General features: G+C 41.5%; 1 protein-coding gene across 3 annotated transcripts in view; it reads right to left on the reverse strand.

The window, feature by feature from the left end:
* The window catches only part of BRSK2 (BR serine/threonine kinase 2), a 296,293-nt gene that overhangs the window by 139,121 nt on the left and 136,702 nt on the right, over nt 1-20,470 (reverse strand). For all 3 annotated transcript variants that reach the window (XM_042814965.1, XM_042814966.1, XM_042814964.1), the window contains exon 2: nt 12,014-12,108. In XM_042814965.1, the coding sequence (XP_042670899.1) occupies nt 12,014-12,108 (95 nt within the window). The remainder of the gene's footprint in view (nt 1-12,013; nt 12,109-20,470) is intronic.

The following is a 20,470-nucleotide window of genomic DNA, read 5'->3' on the forward strand; positions in this document are numbered from 1 at the left end:
TATCTCCTCTCTTATTCAAGCAGTGTGTAGCCAGCTCCAGATGCCTTGTCTTTGTAGTGGAGATATTCTGGTACTAAAGGGCAATCAAATCTGCCACTTTCATTACTCTGCTGCTCAGAAGGTGTTTGGTACTTTTAGGTATCCATACACAACTACTCCCTCCTATAATCTGTATTTCTTTATCCAAGATCTTCCATAGGTACTAAACTTAGAACTTACACTCCTCTAATAAGAAGAGAAAATATGACCCCAGAGAGTTGGGAAGCAAACCGTGTGCCACTCTCTCCTGTGTCCAACCACCCTTATTTGTTCGTAAGTAAATGTTATTGTGGATTTGATAAATAAGAGATTGATTTAAGAGGTGCAAATAAGAATACAATAAATATATAACAAATAGGGGACAATATGCACTCTTGCACCGTGTCTTTCCTTTCTGATTTGAAAGTACTGCTTGGATAATGAGAAACAAACAAGAGGTTAACAAAGGACACATGGGATTTAGGAAGGAAATTCAGGGACAGCTGAGGGAGCAAGAGTAAAGAGAAAACTCATCAAAGAAAAGAGATAAAAACATTAGGCTGAGGGGATTTATTTCATGTATTAGGAAGGAAACGTAAGAAGAAAAACCTCTGAAAAATAACTTTAGCACAATATACTTCCCAGCAGGGGGAAATTGCCTCTATTGAGAGCAAGCACTTTCTGTTGGACCACCTCCACACACATGAATGTAGACACACACGCTATCCCCCTTCATGGAGCAACAGCCACTTCCAGTCAGCTACAAGGATCCTGATGGACAGCATGACAGAATATCAGTAAACATATGTTAACTGCTCCAAAAGTAATGCCTCCACTTATTTCCATGGAAAGTACAGCAGGCATAAAGAGCACAATAACACAATTTGAAAGAGCAAATTTTCAGCTCCAAAACACTATTTTTCAGCATAGTCACCACCATTAACCAAGAATTTTCACCAGCGATGAACAAGAGCCTGCACACCGTGCTTATAAAAATCTGCTCCAGCAGAGCTGAGCCACTGTTTCACAGCCACTATGATGGCACTGGTGCTAGGAAAATGTTGCCCATGCAGTCCATCTTTCATTGGCCCAAACAGATGGAAGTCAGAAGGCACCAAATCCAGACTATATAGTGGGTGTGGTAGGACAGTCCAGCCAAGACTGACAATGTGCTCCATGGTCTTTAAACTGGCACGGGGCCTGGTATTATCATGTTGCAAAAGAAAGGCTGTCTTCTTCTCTGACCTGGCTCTGGAAGTTTGAGTCTCCAATTTAGTCAGCATCATTATGTAGCTGTCAAGATGATTGTTTGGGTTCCAGGAAATTCAGAAGGATCACCCCTTCCCTGCCCCAGACGACACTACGTATCACTTAATCCACTGAGGACTGCACTTGCACATTTTATTTGATGGTGAACTCATATATCAGCACTCCATGGACTGCTGTTTTTACTCCAGTTCATAGTAATGATGCAATTACTATTTTACTCCAGTTCTTCAGTAATGATGCAATGCAGGAAACTGTCACATTCAGACTCTTATTGGATCAATATATCCTGAATACTTGCATACATTGTTCCTTCTGCTTCTGTGTGAGTATCTGTGACACCCACCTAGCACAAATAATAATAATCTAATGTTGCCACCATTGTTTCCAACAGACTGAAGCTGATATTCAGGTCCATACACAGCTTGCTGCCTGTAATCCATCTATTCATGCAGATCTGAGATGCTCTTCATTTAATGGTGTGACACTTCTTCATGGCCATCCAGAACACGGCTCATCTTTCATGTCACCACTGCCACTGCTGAAATGTGCCACCCACCATTTCACTGTGTTGATATCCACTGGTTGATCTCCATCAGCAGGCGCCAATGAATGTCAATGGGTTTTCCACATGAAGGAATTAATGACACACCACTGCTTGAGCATATCAGATGCCATTTTGTCAGCAGAAGGGCAATCTGACATTCATCACATGGCAACAAAACGAAACAGAATACTGACAGGAAGGTTCAACCTCTCCCATACTACCATTGGACACTGTGGGCCAACATAACAAATGGGAGACATTACTTCTGGAACAGCCTTCACAGCCTACTGGCAATTCTTCCAGGAAAACTGTATGTGTGTAGCACAACCCTGTTAAAAAATTGCTTCAGATGCAACAGGGAAAACTAGTAATATTCCCCATTCCCTTGTACATTTGCTATGACACATGTTGTTTTTACACATTCTGGTGGCAATTCATTTTAGTCATATAGAGTTCTACAGCAACTTCTTGGGATATGGAAAAATAAGCTAAATACATACCCCATTAAAAGTCAAGAACATTCATTATGAGCAGACATGAAAAGAAACTAGGTGCTCCTGTCTTGTTTATACATTTTGCTATTATTTATTTATTGCAGATAGGTCTGCATTTGTGAGAAGCAGATGATGCATGTTTCCACGTTCTAAAGCTGCACAACTAAAAGTAAAAATAACTAGAATCACACTCTGCTATGTTACCCCTTGCAATGCTGACATTTCCTTACTACTTTCCCACTGAGTGTACAGAAGAAGTGGCACTTGTTGCAAGAGCTGCAAGCAGTATAAGAATGCTTCTGCCTGCGATATATGCGGTTATGTATTTCTTACATCAGATTTTCCTTTCTGAGTGTTGACAACTGTTCCCAACATTCCCCCGCCTTGCCAAAACATTCTAAAACGTGATTTTGAATGTTAAATTTAGCAGAAGCTGGAGCATTGGTCCCTCATTTCCAGAAAGGACTGGGATTTTGGCTACATGGCTTTTTGGAGCTATCACTGAACACTCCTAAGAAAGCCAGCCAGCTTCTGGGTGCGGCACCCTAGAATTTCTTGCCACTTTCGGAAGTCCCTTTTTCCTCCAGGGGAAATGCATGATAACAGAACAGAGATGTTACTGAGCATTACAATCATTATCTGCTGAGACTGGAATAGATGCAGAAGTTCAAGGTCAAATTTCTTCTCTCCTTCCCTATGGTTTGCAGGGAATTATGGCAATATCTCTATTACCGCTCTCACCGCACAAAGCCATTGCTGCTGCCTCCTCAAGCAGCAGCAGAACACACCATGCTACATTACCCCATATAGCTCAAGAATACCAGGTGTTCTGACTGAGCAGTGATTGCTTTTCCCACACTAGAGGAGAATCAACTGTACCACAAATGCAGTTCCATCCCTGCATGGTAGCTGGTCCTACAGAGCACAGGCTTCAGCTTCCACAGCATTAATGCACCTGGAAGACTCTCTTAGGAGTTGGAGGAGAAACACAATTTTGTAACAAACATTGGGTGTCTCCTCCATATACATAGCACGTGTTTCCATCGGAGGACAGCAGCAGAATGCAAATGACAGTTAACTGCTATAGGAGTGTGCTTCACCAGCAAACTAGCATTAGATACAGTCCACTACAGACTGGGCACCTCAGGATGACAGAATGAAAGGCAGTGAGTTCAGAGACAGCAGCTGGTAAAAGAGGAAAGGCTCAAATTCCTAAAAAATTACTACAAGAGAGGTCAGCCTGTTCCAATGACAGCAAAACAAACCCAGATCATATCCAGTTCCAGTTGACACTTCTGGAATTAACAATTATATGCACTGGGATAGAGCTTTTGCAGTTTTTCCTGCATTTATGCCAATTATTTAATAGTACAAATCGCAGGAGTAGACCCAGTGGGGCCTGGTTTACACTTAACAGATTAACAGCAGAACTTTTATGTTTGATATTAAAATGGCAAACAAAAAGAGCCTGCATCTCCTAACTGACAGTGCAATGCCCGGCCTTAGCCCACAGTTGTGCTAGTCAGAATATCCGTTAGGTGACATTTTATTTGGATTAGGAAACTCTTATAAACTACACTGGGTTAAAAAATGCTGGTGGCACAAGGCATCACAGAATCGTTTCAGAAAAAATGAAGTCTTCGCCCAGACGGCTTACCTTCTATAAACAGGGATGGACTACATCCCTTAAGTGGAATGGATCAGTATATTGATGTTCGTGCTGCTTATTCTAGATGATAGATGCAGGGTCAAACATCTGAGCCAGCTCTGGTCTCAGTCAATCTACTCAAGGATTGATGTTACTGCTATTGCTCTTCTGATGTAATGCTGCTTCTCTTTCCAGAAGAAAAGATAAAAAAAACTCAAAATGTTTCCAGACAAGATTATGGAATGTGAAATACAAACCAATGTGAAATGAAGTCTTTCCATCTGTACATATGCAAAAAAAAAAAAAAAAAAAAAAAAGAAGAATTGAAAGCAGAAAATTCACACCAATATAAAACACACTTGCTGAGACACCTAAATGAAATCAGTGCATGCTGTGTTGCAGCACCAAGATACCAGCATCTTCCTCCTCCTGAAATGTTTTAAACATCTGTAATGACACTGAGCAAACTCTGGCCTAGTAGAATCACAAAAACAGAAATCTATCCTAGTATGATGTAAAGTCCTGTGCTGTTATTCTGATGCTTATAGGTGTGGCTGTAACATGATTTGATCAATACAGATTCACTCTTCTAAGAGCATCTGAGTTTCATTCTGACTTTTGCTTTCTGTCCAGGAAGAAATTTTTTGTGGAAGAAAGTTATTTTTCATAAAGAACTGTAGAACTTAGAAACTGTAGTTCAGGCCAGAAAGCATGCTCCCTTGCTCCCTTTCAGTTTTGATGTTACTTAAACAAAAATTTGTTAACTTCTTAAAGATTTGGGGAATTCTTTTATTAATAATTTAAAATGCATTTCCTATCAGCAAGCACCATCAAACCTGACAATTCTACACATGGTTTAACTACTGTACTCTCTCCAGTGGTACCCTTTCATTCTCTGCAGCCTGGGACAAGTTTCACCCTATGTGCCTTCAGACCAATTACTTAACCAGACTACACAGCTGTTCAAAATGCTGGTAGAAAAAGTCAATTAAAATAAGTAGTTTTAGTTAGAATCAGACCAAAATCCACTGATTTTTCACCAACCTTCAGAGAGCAAATGGAAGAAAAGAATGAAAGCTTTCAGTATACCATACAGAATACAGCTCCAGATTGATAAAATCTTCATTGCCTTTCACAGTAGCTTTTACTAGTTGTCTTTCCTAGGACTCTGAACGAAGAACCTGACAAGATAAGGATCCTGGTGCTTTCTGTCATCTCCCCATATAGCAACACTTTGTAGGGCCACCTCTCTGCAGCTGGGGACATGTTGCCCTACAGCTGCTTACTCTCAGAGCCTACTCAAGACTTGATGCAACTTGCCCTGGTAACGTATAGCTTGGAGATGCAGGGAGGCCAGGGAGAGGCAGGGCTTTCAGCTTCTGGAGATGGCATGCAGACTTCTAACACCCTGCTATGTAAATGAAGTTAAGCTATGGTCTGTTTCACTCCAAATGCAAGAATGGTGAAGTTACAGTGGAAGCAGTTAGAGTCAAACACAAAAGATTTTGAGAGGCTGATTACTGACAGCAGCTTTGCAGGTGGATGAGGACTGAATGGCAGAACACATCTCTGAGAGAAGTTGTTGGTCTACCTAGGTAGCAGAGTTACAACCAAGCTAAATGAATGGCAAAAGCATTTCTTGACTCAAGCTAGCTCCAGCTGGGGCTCTGGAAGAACATCTGCTGCATGACCACGGCAGCACACAAGTATGATGTCTATATGCCTGTGTTTTTGCACACACAGCTGTAAGTAGAATAAATCTGGTAAAACAAAAATTTAAGTCAGACAGCTACAACACAAGTCTGTGGAATTAAAAGTTGGGTGAAAAAAAATAGGACCAATAATTTTTATATCTTGCTTAAATGCATCAATCGATCACGCTAACTTTAGAAAGCAAAAAGCATGGCGCACACTTAACGGGTTTGTTCCTCTGACAGGCACACCATGTGCTCGTGATCCCTGTTTAATTTCCGTCCTGAAGAACACCTCAACTTGTGCTCCTGTGGGTGTGGTAGAAAGTGGGGGTGGAGAGTGATTCTTCTCTGAAGGAAAATACAATTATCCGACTTCTTTAACTGCTTAAACAAATGACAAGTGAATAGACTTCCAGCGCTCCCCACCAGCTCCAGTTCAAAACATAACACTCTGCATTATACATTCAATAACAGATCCCTGGTCCTAAACCCCCTATAACAGAAGAGAGACAGGGAAAATAAGCTCCTTTCATTTTCCTGTGTTTTTCATATCGCAAGGTGCTTTTTTGTCTCTTTGAACTTAGAAAACAGACACACGAGGCTGTGCTGTGCCAAATGTGCTGCTGCTGGAATGTAAACAAGGGCCAGAGAGGCAGGGGGTAAGGGCACGTTTGTGAGCTCCTGTTCTTTGATGGGTGTCAATCATTCCTGAAGTTTGTTCACCACCTACACAGACAAACATGCAGGCAGACACGCACACACTCCTAATCTGCTCTCTTCCTGTGTTAAAAGCAGATAAGCAAGTGGTAATGCTCTAGGTTAAAGATGAGCCAAGGATGAGTGCATGTATTTGTAACAAGCACATGCAGCGAAAGTGCAAGGGAAGGTCCATGTAAGTATGGACATACTCATCTATATGCTGCAACTTCTAAGTTCAACAGCAGGTAAAAACAGGAATTTCAGAAAGTACATGAGTGTTTTGGGGAAATTTAGTTTCTTTCATGATTTCTTTTCTTTTTTTCTTTCCATAAATACAAGGTCATCTGGGTTGTTCTCCTCTTGCAGCAATATACGAACCAATCAGAAGAATAATAAACTAGAGCCAGCAAGTTAGTACAGTGTTTCTTCATCAGGGAGTACAGGAAAGTTTGGTGAATGCTTCAAAGCCTTTTCTTTGGGACTCCTATTTAATACATTTAATCAATACTAAATAAATAAATACATTTAATTTCCTTCCTATTTGCTGCTTTTAATACAAAGCTTTCCAGCATCTTGTGTTCCAGTATACCAGATTAATTTAAACCATTTCAACAATACAATTATATGGTCTCATTTCTTTGTTCATTTGTACCCAATTGAAGGAGGTATTAAGAGAAATTCAGTAGCAGCTTAACATAATTTCCTCTGCAATCAACAGTAAGACACTGAAATACTGCAGTTTAAAGAAAAGAAAGGGATTACTGAAGAAATTCCTACATATATATATACATAAATAATGTATTTGATATTTACATACGTATATCTGAGCTGGTTGTATATGACTTCAGTAACCTCACAAAAACTATTTTCACTGTGATCAAAGCTGAATTTAAACAAAGTTGCCCTATTCAGTCCATTTCTACTCCATCTCAGATTTAGCTTCTCCTTGATGAAATTGGTATCTTTTGGCAATCATTTCTGTAGATCAGGTTGAAAACAGCCAGGTCAGCCAATATCATGGTCTTAAAATTTATCCTAGAAGTGTGAAAATGAGGTATTTCAAAGAGAAGATGTTGCTTTCAAGAATTCCCTTCTTTGACTTACCTTGGGGAAGCCTAGATTTCTGCTTCTACAGATAGGTTGTACAAGCCTCTCTCTCTTTACACTCCAGACAGAGTTAAGTGGCTTTCTATAGATTTCAAGTATGTGATTAGAAACTCATAGATTTATGGATTTTGAGGCCAGAGAGGTTGTTTTATTAATCTAGTCCACTCTAAATGCATAGCATGGATCAGGAAACCACTTTCAAGTGCTTTCTGCTGCAAGACCAGCAGTCAATGCTGAACTAAAATCTAGCATTTAGAAACCACAGAGCAGTTTAATGCAAAGCTTAATTTTCTTTCTTTCAGGGAAAAAAACTCATCAGAACTCTTGATTGCTTGTTCCAATTAATAACTTCCTCCAGTGCTCAAACAGTCCGAACATTTCTACTTTCAATCTGTCTACCTGCAGCTTCCAAGTATTAGTTTCCAGCAAGCTTTCTGCCCCCAAGGCAGAAGTTATCCTCAATTATCAAACGCCTATTCTCCTTATCAGTATTTACAAACCATGACTAAGTTCTCTCTTAACCTTCAAATTGATAAACTAGTTAGACTGAGTCCTCTGAGTCTCTCATTAAGCATAAGCTCTGATTGTTTGCTTATTCCCTCAGATCTTTTCTGAACTGTTGCCTATTTATAAAACATTTTCCTTGAAGAATGGACACCTTGACCAGACATGCTATACTTTCAGCAGTTTTTGTAACAAAACAGTGACAGTTCTGCATGACTTCCCACAGCAAACGGAGGAAAGACAAAGTAAAAAGAATTCACAGAATGGTAAGAAAAGAGAAATAAAAGCGGTTAAAAAGGAGGCAAAAATAACTGACAGCAGAAGGAAATAAAGTCCAATATGGTGCAAAGTAGTACCTATCTACACATGTGCTTTACTAGTTATCTTGTCTGCTCTAAGAAGCTGACAAATGAACCTGCTACTCCTCCCTCCATTCAACTGCTTCAGGCAATTAGTGATTTCTGATGCTGATGGTTGCATGATCCTCTCTGACTGAAAAGCCAGTTTTGGAAGTAGAGCTCATCAGACCCAAAAGGCTCTAAAACAACCAACCTCCCCAGAACACAGCACCCTCCTTCCAAGCCAGCTCCACAAGAGAAGTAAGAAAGGACTGTGTTTTCTTCCCATCCCCCAGCCTTGAAATACCTGCCTGGCTTCAAGGCTGGCACTGAAGGATTCAGTCAGAGTAAACAAAAGGCTCATATGCACAAAGCACACATATGGAGCCCTGGCCTTCAGTCATCAAGCCTGGGACATCTGTGTCTTTCTCAGGATGTCTGCATGTTCAAATAATTAGTCCAAGGCCAGCTGTCCCCTTCTTGCTCTTCCCCCTTTATGCTCCCATTGCTTTTACTATCACTGCCTTTCCAAAGATTATTTGTCTGACAGACCAGCAAAAGATAATCAATTTCTTTCTGCTTATTCTTTGGATGGAGGGAGTAGCAGAGAACTGGTGAGGTGGTGAAGAGGAAAGATTCTTTGACTCCTCCTTCCCAGACTTCTGCACATTTCCAAGCAGGCTTTGGCCACATCAGAGGAAAGACTGAGTTGAACTCTCACATTCAGATGTTAAGAACTCCAAATGCTCGTGCTGGTACTTAAAACGCAACCAACAGCAGGGAGCCTGCATGCTCTATGAGCAGTTAGCTCGTGTATTCTGGTCCCAACTTCCTTCTCTCCTAGAGCAGTAGGAGTAGTTCAGTGAAATTAATGAGCCCTTCATAATCTCAACACACTCCCTGTAATCCACTCATTTCTGAGGCCTTTCTACCAATTTGTGTCAGAGCATGCTAAAGCACCTTTGGGAGGCAGGTCTCCAGAGCAGCAGGCTTACCCAAAGTACAGCTGAAGAAACCCAGCCCAAGTATTTACAGTTCTGTGAAAGCAACAGTGAGAACAGAACCAGGACTTCTGTTTTCATCTGTAAAATCTGTAGTTCTGCCCCAAAACAGCACTCTTAAGCAGACCCCAGCTGGAGCCGGGAAGGAAACACTCCTCAGCCTCAATGAACGAGCCAGGACACACTGAAGCAGACAGCTTGCATGTGCAGCAAGCAGCCTCATCCTCTGAGAGGGCTGCAAGCACACGGATGAGCCATTTACTGCAGCCTGTGCTGCAGCCTGCCTGCCCATGTATCATCTCCATAGCAGCAGTTCTGTTAATTGAGACCAGCTGCTTCAACTCCAAATTCTTCTCTCCAGAAATATTGATACTACTACGTTATGATTAGAAAGCACTTTACCAAATGCCTCTCAATTTTGCACAGCTCAGATGAAGAGCAGCTGCAGATAGAAGGGACAGTTCCCTGACTGTACAGAATAAAACAAATGCTCACTGCAAAATCACTGGAGAAATGAAGGCTGTATGAAGTAAGTCAAAATAATGATGGCAGGAGAAAGCAGTCTGCTGCATGTGCTCATGCCTGTCATTTTTGATGTTGAAAGGACTGTGAGCAGACTTCTTCCTTATGCTCTAGGATAAATGGCCACAGCACTGCAGTTTTACAGCTTCATGTGGCAGGTGTGCATATTTGTCAGATCCAGTTTTTCTGTCCAAGGACAGATTAAAGCAAAACCCATCAATCTGGGCCTGGCTTGGAATTGCTGCTGTGGTGTTGATTCTGCTCCAGGGCCTGTTCTAAACAGCCTGCTGGCAAAGAGAGTCACTGAAACCAATAAACTAGTGGGAAGATTTGTGAAGTAGGAATGCCACCACACCACCATGACTTGGCTTTGTTGCTAACTGTCTCCCCGTGGCTGCTGACTCCATGCAGCAGGCTGTCAGCTGGCTGCTTGGCAATGCTCACACTGGGATTGCCGAAAGCTGAAAGCATTTTTCCCCTGTCAGCCAGGCTGGATTACGCTGGCTAGGAGTACAGTCAATTCCAAATTCACTTAGAAGTCCCAAGCCCTGTCTCTGACCAACAGACACAGGATATTCCTGAAAAGACATCTGGTTACCGTGTTTATGCAAAAACTGGGCTAACCACTTCACTCCCATCTGTTGTTCCAGCCTCCTGAGTACAGAGAACAGAATCCTTGAAAGAGAAAATCTGGCCATGAATGGTCTGAAATGAGAATCATGATACAACGCCTGGCTTCCTCCTGAGAAGGATGTTGTACAATTTTACAGAAAACATGGCACTCTTCAGCACGCGGCTGTGTAAACAAGGGCCTAACACATTACTTCAGTACGCAGATTTTCTACTACAACTGAGGTAATACAACAAAACAAAAGCAGAGAGATCACTTTGCTATGCTACGTGATTTGCCTCCTACTCTGAAAATCAATGGGGCAAATAAAATCTTTTATACCATACCAGACAGAGAGTCTCTCAGCCAACATCACACTCATGTTTTTTTTTAAAAGTATTCTTACTGTGTTACTCCAGAAAGTATTCAGTTTTTAGAGTCTCACTTAGATTTTACCATTTACACACTTTGTTCATTTTCACTGTGTTCCACTCATCTAAGAGAATTTTTCTCTTCCACTGTTAGATGAAATTTTCTTACCTATTTCACTTCCTAATTTCTGGTCTATACCAGAAGACTGCTTTACTGTACAGTACTGCAGGAGACAGAATACTTCAATGGAATTCCAGAAGGGTAAATCTGAGCACATTACAGTTGAATATAAACTTTACACTAACATTCATTGACTGTATATTCCTTTAATCTCCATTTTCTTTCTGTTCCATAAGTTGCCATACTTACTTGTGACAAAGCAGCAGGGAAAGATCTTTGCTGCGTGTGCTAGCCGGGAAGTTACCTTGATTTTGTGTGCAGATCCATTAGCACATTTTGCAGGTGACAACTTAATGGAATTCTGTTGATTGCAGAAGTTGTGCTCCCCCACCCAAGCTGAATTTAGCTTTGCTAGTCACCAAATCACATGAATAAATTCTTGTTTTGTTTTGTTTTTTTTAATTTTTAGACTTCCAAGATCTGTCAAGTGACACTTGCATAAGGAGATGCATATCACAGGATTTGGTAAAAGTGAACAAAGCTGTTGTGAACACTACTTCATTGGGACCATTGGAACTCCTTGATTGTTTCTAATAACACAGCTCTGAGGATTATTAATAGAATTGCAACAGCTTAAAGCACTCATGGATCTTGGTGCATCAGATAAGGAACATATGCAGCAGGAGTGAGCAGGAGGTGCATTCAAACAACAGTTTTGCCAACCTCACATAAATCTCTTCTTAATAACACGTAAAGGCCTCAGTCCACAACATACCACAACTACTGTGCACTGCTCCTGCAGGAAAATTATGATGCCCAACACACTGCTACCCCAGCAGAGAAGCAACAGCTCTGCAGCTGACCACTAATTTTGTTCTCCAAGCACAGATATACTCCCATTTCATTTCAGCTGCCCTAGCCTCCCCCATACCTGAATTATTTTTATTATGCTCCACATAATCCTAGTACTGACAAGGATGTTTGTTAAACATAATTAAAGATATTAATTTTGCATGGAACAAAAGACACAGAGCCAAGAACTTATTTTTTTTTTAAATCTATTAGAAAATTACCTTCATTAGCACCGACTCGCTGAGCTTCTCTCTGTTGACAATTTTTATCGCAACCTTCTGACATGTGACACAGTGAACCCCCAACTTCACAAGCCCTATAGGAGAAACAGAGCAAAACAGAAAAAAAGAACTGGTTAGAGCTATCCACAGTTGAGACTTTTCCTAATAATACATTACTCAGTAAGTTGGCAACTTATATTCAAACAAATTTCCATTAGACTCTCCCCCTACCAGATGAAGTCTTGTAGGTAATGAAGACTCTAAAGCCCACACTGTGACCACTTGGCATCCTCAATTCTACTGCAGTTTCAACCACCAAATCTGATTTTTGTTGAAATACATTCCAGCTCTCAACCATTCAAAGACTGTTTACCAGTACAAAGTAAAATTCTGCCAGTTTACCTGCAGTAGGTTTGGCAACATCTGGAATCACTGAAAGCTCAGAAAGCGACAGAACAAGATGGTCAAGTGTGTGCAGTGTGCACATTGCCACTACATTAGTTTTAGCCCTTCCCAAACCTTCCAGAGTTACAATAAAAAAGCACTTCACTTGAGTTTTCTCCTGCTGTTTTGACTTACTGTGTTGCATGAAGTGCATGCTGTGCTCAATACCACAGAGGAATGGAGGAACAAAAGTACATGGTGATCAACACTAAGTTCTTCTTACTTATTAATATTTACTATATCCTTGTTCATATCTGTAATCTCAAACAACTTAGTGGTGTAGATGAATGGCTGTATTTGGAAAAAGTTATGAGTATTCCCATCACGAAGTCAGATCAGAATGTCTGAGTTATCAAAAACTATGGAGTAGAACTCTAAGAATGGAAAAAAAGAGGTAAGTAACAAAATATTGCTGCCTGCAGAACTTTGATCTGAATCTCCTGATTCACATAAAAGTACATCAAGAGATCCCTCATGAGCAAGTTAAACATGGTCTCCCGAGATCCCAAATCACCTTCATCAAAACACTTCTACCCTGAAAATCATTACTTTGTAAGCCTATTCAAGTGAGATGTTTTACTTCAGCTCTTACTCTTGTCAAACATGGTCATGCAGCACCACACCTAATAGGCTGGATTCAGTCCACTCCACAATGTGCCAAACTGTCATTTAATTTAATTCAGTTAAAACTCAAGGGAGAAATGGCACTTCGCTGGCGTCAGTAAGATCTGCTGGGCTTCACAGAGCATTTATGAGCAATGATGTTGCACAGAAAGAAAAAGTTCAGCTTGGCTTGCAGCTCCTAGGCTGGGTGGCATTAAGATCCTGACTTCATTCTCTGTCCCAAATGTCAAAGCTAAAGACATTGCTTTATCTGTAAAGTGCACACAACAGATCTGCAGCCCAGAGAAACAACAACCATAGGACTCCACACTTTGAGGGGTTAAATATGTAGACCACTACCTTACTTTAAACTGTCCCCAAAGATTTGGAGTTTCATCAGCGGCTCCAGCCATCTCCTACAGACACTTGTTCATCTTCTTGCTTCAGTTAATCACTGATGCTGAACCATTAACCACAGGTTGTTATGCCAAGGAATAACTTTCCAATTTACTTCCCGTCCTCTCTTTTGTTATGTTGTGCTCAAGTTTTCTGGATATTTCCACTCATGTAATTTTCTGCTCTTAGTTGCTTAAATGCTGATATCCTCATCTTCTGCCACTATACGAACAAGTATTAAGAATTAAGGACACAGCACACTGACAAACCCATTTGAAGCTGTGTATGGCAACAGCCTTTCCTCTGCCTGAAGCAACAGATGAGCACAGCTGGGGAAAGATGCTGTGATATCCAGCCAATCTTCACCATTACAGCTGAATTTTGTCTACTCAATATATGTATGACATCATCCTTAGCACCACAGGCTCTGTGCTCACCGCTCAGAGCAGTTGCAGCCTCCCTTCTGCAGCTTTGCTTTGGCTTTGCCCCATTTGGGCATTTACTGTTGGCACCCCTCTATTGTGAGCTCACAGTGCTTCAGTCCATGCCCATTCCTTTGTTCTGCTTCCAACACAAACCACACTTTCTGCATAACTCCAAATTCCCTGCCCTTATGTTTCTAATTCTTTGCAAAACTTGTAGCTCAGCCCTTCACATCCAGACTCTAGGATATGTGACTCAGTGCTGCAGTAGAGTGTTCTACAGTCATTCTTTTGAGAGGTCACTGAAGGTGACAAACAGCTGCTTCCTGTAACTGGTCCCCCAACCTTAAGAAAGCGTACAGGCTTTTGGAATACCACACTTCAAGATTTGGTTCTAAATGTTCCTCTTCCCAAATCAAGACTCCTGTCTCACTGCACTCAGCTATCTGTAGCCCTTTTTACCCTTGCCCTCACTGAAGCATTTTGTCATTGAGTCACAGCTACCACAAACCTCTGAGATACTATCAAACCACACAGGCAATCTTCACAGTGTCATCTGCCTTTCTTGCTACTAACCCGCCACAGAAACTCAGAAAATAAGATCAAACCATTCTGTTTACTCTGATAACACGCTTCGTCAACAATTAGAAGACTTTAGACACCTTATAAAACCATACCGATGCTGTCCCAATGATTTTACATTGATTTAATTTCATCAGTCTTGAGAGGTCATTCCTGATTTACAGCAGGATGCCAAAGAACAGAATGAGAGAATGCACGATCTAATGTATTTTTCCTTTCTTTCCTTATTTCTGTTAAAAATTGAGAGAAAAAAATACACTATCTCTGCTGCCTGCTTTGTAGGTAAGGAATTCTAAGACAACCCTTCAAACAGTCCAAGACAGCACTTTTCAGTATCCAAAATCCAGTGAATGTAATTTCAGGATAAAAATAAAACCTGTCACTCTGCTTGTGCCTCCCTGCTTACTTCTTCCTTTTGACATATGCATGCCAATGGAGCCAAATAAAAACCTTTCACTAGACCACCTTATACACAGGCTATGGTCCTCCTGCTACTAAGAGTAAACCTTAAATGAGCTTGGGCAAGGAAGAATTTGTGCCCTGGACTTCAGTTCTGGTCCTGGCAGTTCCAGTCTACTGAGATACTGCTCACAGATGAGTGATGGTCATTTGAACTCCTGGGGGCTTCTGATGCTTAGGATGCCCTTTTACTGGCATATATAACATCAAATGTTGAGGATATATACGTATCAGTGTAATGACATATCTTTGAAGAGTCAAGGAGCAACTACATAAGTTGAGCTACATAATTGCTGAGCTGTTGTTGAAATGCAAAAAAAAACAAAAACCAATGCAAGTTCAGAGACAAGTGGTTGAGCTGCTATTTGCAGGGCTGATGATTTTTCAGTTCTCCTTTGGCTGCATACACGGCTGCTAATGAGTACCTCAAGTCTATAGCAAACTTCCCATACAGATGTGTCAACAGGTGAGGTGTGTACTCACACAGCTTATCTACACGTTCCACCAGCAGAAGTACCTGTGTGGTCCCCTCAGAGAACAACCAAGGCTGCTAGGATGATACTTTGCTTTGGCATGGCTTAAGGCAAGTCTGCCAAGGCAGCGAGCAGGGTGCTTTGTCTTAGGAGCTGTGAACATTGAGCTGCTTCAGACCTTAGCCACTTAACTGCACAAGAAACTGCCTCATAATTTCAGGCTGAGGAGTAAAGAAGAAAAAAAGTACACACTGAAAAGCAAGGAGATGTGTAAGCTAACATTGTCTTTTGATTTATAATTAAAAGCCACAAGCTGAAAACCACTGAGCAACAGGAACTCCAGATGACACAAAGGAAAGATGGCACACAAGGAAGAGCACCAGAGCACAGGGAAGCTTGCAGGCCTGCCACATCTGAGCACAGTGCTGACCTGCTGACAGCCATGCTCATGCTGTTTTTTGCTAGGAAGTCCCACTGTGTGGATGCGTAAAGACACACAGAGCTTTCCTGAAAAGGACAGAAGCTTACGTGATAAGAAAGGGAAATATTTAGGCCTGTTATACAGGTGGACAGCCCACTCTGAAGCAGTGAATACAGAATCACTTTTTTACCCAAGAAGTGTATGTTGCAGGGATGAAGACACAAGCTTCCCTTCCACAGATGAGCACACAGCCATCCCCTTGGCAATCAGCACTGTGTCTTCTTAGCCAAGGACAGGATTTCAGAAAAGCCTGATGTAGTTCTGCCTTAGGTTGTGGTGGGAATTTCCTCTAACACATACTAAGCAAAACAGAAACAGGTTGGAACTGATGCTATTTCATAGGCATTCCACAGCAGTGTGAATAGCAGCACAAGGGAACACAACTGGGGACAGGGATGCCTTGCTAATGAACCCCATTATGAGACCTAAAACTTGGTTCTTCATTACAGAAAACTGTGATCTGAAAGCAGGAGAGATCTGTTTTTCAATCCTAACAAAAGATAGAGTTTGCCAAAGATACCAGTCTGAATCCAACCATCATTTTGAGAGAGACTAATAAGCCATAAAATAACACCGTTATTTGAATGTAACACTCATGGTATACACTGTGTTAACAAATAACATTCCCACAGTCTTTCAGAAATGTTAAACACAAGTAATTCATTTTTAATCATAAAGCCTGTAACTACTCCAAGAACTGTATTTGCCAGTTTCAATATATGTAATTTTTGCACTGGAAAAAGACAGCTTTTCATTTTCTTCCGAAATAAAACCAACCCAGTGTCCAGCCTGTACTTCTGTCACAGGGAAACAAGGCCCTGATTCCAGACCATTTGCATGGCTCTCATTGCTTGCTGCTCATTTCACAACAGAGCGCATTGTCAAAGAACTCATCCTGTCCAATGTTTAAGCAGAAAGCCCTGGTCTGGTTGGTACTATTTTGGCTGGATGAGCAATTAAAGCAATGTCTAGAGAGAAATATTATTCCTAACTGAGTTAGCTAATTGCCAATTAATTCATGTCAATGAATACCCAGCAAATGTTAATCTGAGCACTGCAGGACACAAACACTTGTGGTTTCCATCAGGGCACAGACTAGTACTGCTAACTATTTGAACTCAAGCAGGAACAAAAATCTTAGTCTGAACAAACCCAAGAACAGTGCTTTTTTAAAGGCTCAGTGTGCCTACACAGTTTTTGCATATGAACTTTGTACACATAATCTTTATATACATGTGAGTTAATCCCACAAACTGGAAATTATTGTTATAAATCTTAGAATTATTTACTGATGCTCATTCCTGAATGCTACATGCACTGCTATTTGCAACATCTGCAAACCTTCAAGGATGCTAGTTTAGAAAATCGATCCTTAAAGCAAATAAAAGCACTAACAAAACTCAAGTGAAGCACAGAACAATGCTTAAAATGTAATATTCTTGCTTCTTATTCTCAACAGTTATTCTCTCAAATGCTGTGGTTTCAATTAGAGTTGAATCAGTTGAGTTACAGAGTCCAACTGCTGACTGCAGTGAGGTTGCTTTAGATCTACAACAGCGGAAAACAGGTTAAAGCGTGGCTTGCAGCAACACGATTTCCATAGCTGTGAAATAAGGATAACAACATTTACCTACATTGCAAGGAGTGAAGAAGGATTAATTGAATAATCCTTACAAAGAATGTTGGAAAGAAAGAGGCTGGGGTATAAAACACTATGCAAGTTTTACATATTACTACGTTTTAGGAAAATTGCATCTTAAATATTCTTTCAAAAGAAAGGTCTAGATTATTTCTTAGTAAGAGTTTCCATTTTATGTCTCAAATTTTCTAGTTCATACTTTTCTGGTTTCCTACAATATGTATCTCATGCACTCCTTAGCTGCAATACAAAGAACTTTGTTATGAGTGTCCTACTTATGGGAACCAATAATTGCCCTTAATTACTCAGCCTTCTCATTGAACAGATGTTTACTTTTCTATAGCATATTGTTATCTCAAATTACTGCCTTTAAAATAAACAAAGCCTTATATCAAGTGACACACAAATTACATGGTATCAATTTGTAATTGTATTACGGGGAAAGGAGGTATAGGGCTGTCTACAAATCTGAAAGAATGAGGATGGAGCTACCCAGACTAGTAATGAAATAATTTGACCATGAGATATTCTACAGAGAGACTCTAGTGCTAAAATGCTGTTTGGAGGGCTCATGCAATAACCGCTTCTAAATTGAATAAACTGTAATTACAGTAGGACTAAAGCCAGAGTGCAAATGCTCAGCAAGAGCAAGGAAGGAGATATTCATCAGTCCTGGGATTCACGTGCCTCAGCGCAGAGTGCAGGGAAGCTGCACACAGAACTGTTCCAGCTCAGATGTATTCACCTGAGCACCAAGCACTCTCAAACATGCACTGGCTCAGGCAGCCGAAGGGATGAAGGCCTGAGCTCAGAGATTGGTGAGAGCGATGCAATAGCTCAGACGTGACGGTACCCACACGCCTGGTATTAGAGAACAGGAGACACAGAGGCATACTCAGATACACAGCAGCGCACCAGGAGCAGGTTTTATACCGTATGCCTCAGAGATTATGGCAGGATCATCCTCCAAGCTCAGCAGGATCAAAACACACAGAACCAACATCACCTCTATTGATTTTTATCTTGGTCTCTTTCTTACAATATTTCATAAATCAATACTTTTCAGAACCCCGTTGTGCCCACTGAATATAGCAAAGAACATGACTATTCAGCCCTTTCGACACACGTCTTTCCCATCTCTATCCACACCTGTGTGTCTACTCAGGCCCCCCAAGCAACTCGGACACACACCTGTGTCGGCTTTGGGAAACTCTGTTATTCCATCAGTCAAGCTCTAACAAACTCCTCAAGTTCTCCAGGGACTGTCAGCAGACTGTGATGTCCAGTGAGCTGAGCTTCTATTTTGCACCAAGTCTTTCTCCCACATAAAAACAAGTGGACAAATAAGCTGTGCTGCCACTAGAAAAGTGCAGACCTCAGCCTCCTGAAAATGTACAAAGGGATCTGGGCAGCACCCTCACCTTGCAGACAGGGAAACAGGAGAGTGGCTCTGAACTTGAAAATGAAAAAGAGAAAATAAAATATAATAGATACATCAGAAAAACAAACAAGAAGTCTCATCACCCTTTACATCCTTTTCCATATGGGTACTGAGGGCTGCAGGCCACCACAGTCGGAGCTGTGCATCTCCTTGCAAAGCCCTCCCCGAAGAACAACTTCTCCCTTCAGACCTCCTGAATCATTTGTCAGGAGATGACCAGAGGTGCATTTCAAGAAGCCAGCAGAGCTCTGTCTGTCCTGCTAAGATATCTTCGAGAAAGCATGTCACCATCATTAGGTAACTGGGCAACGAGCCAAAACCTCCAGTGACCTACGGAAAAGGCCTGCTGTGCTAATAAGGAGGGGACACTGTGCTCAGGGCAGGAGGAGACGAAGAAAGAAGATGGGAGGAGAGACTATGGAGAAACTGTTCCTCACGTGTGCTTTCAGCTGATGCTAATCCCATTTTCTAAGCTCATTTCTACCCTCCTGCTCCGCACTTTCCACCCTACCTTAGCCTGCCTCCTTCAGGGAGTCCTGACACCCTTTTGACCCTCCCATCAGCCAAGACTGTTTCAGCTAGGTTATATGTATATTAAGAACTTAATTAAAAAGAGGGTTAGCACAGAAAGCCTTTACACAGAAGACAGAGGTCACGCTCTTCACAAGATTAGGCTCACCACAGAGCACTTCATCTACCCAGCTCAGTGCTGACACAGCTTACCCTGGCCTCTGACATCTCTTAATCACCAACTGACAGATTTCTAACAGGATTTGCACTCACTGCTGATACGCTGCACTTCAGCCATGTTCAAGAAGTGAGTCGGCTTAACTGTACGTGAACCTAGGAGCAAGGCACCAAACAGAAGGTCACATGCACACCCAGCATGTCCCCCTTCCCAAGAATTCCCAAAAGCCCTGTGATGGCAGTGGGACAAGGCTCACAGACAGCCACTGACTAACTTCAACAGTAAGGCTTTTGTAACAGGCCCCATGACATTCAACAGCTGAGTGAGGAGACACCTTGTAGGCTGCATTGATAATGGGAAAGTAAGGAGACAGATCAGCCTCCCTTCAGATCTCAATTCTGCCTAAGACAAAACCGCTCGCTGGTCAGTTAGAAGGAGAATGAGCTCCTGAGCAGAGCTGCAGGCTAGCCAAGGAGATGTGGACGGGTGACGAAGACAGGGTGTCCCTGAGGCTGCCAGAGGGACAAGTGGCCAAGGAAAGGTCTGGGAGCTTCCAGCAGCAGCCTTAGGGGTCTCCAGAGCACAGCTATGTGGCACGCTACAGAGATCTCAAGGCACAGTTGTAAAGGATTGCCTTTCCCATTTTCTGAGATGTTCCTCTGTCAAAGTATAGAACATCTAAAACACAATTTTCTTAATTACACTGAATATGAGAAAACCTAAGCTGCTGGCTCAGGACAACGGGAAGAAAGACCATTTGAAAAACTGATTTCTGACTCAAAAACAGTAAAGTCAAAGCAAAAGAATTAAAGGTCAGAATAATTAGACT

The sequence above is a fragment of the Centrocercus urophasianus genome, unplaced genomic scaffold, assembly GCF_019232065.1.
Source record: "Centrocercus urophasianus isolate 14NV4802_14NV808 unplaced genomic scaffold, USGS_Curo_1.0 seq_14, whole genome shotgun sequence".
In the NCBI taxonomy this organism is placed as follows: Eukaryota; Metazoa; Chordata; class Aves; order Galliformes; family Phasianidae; genus Centrocercus; species Centrocercus urophasianus.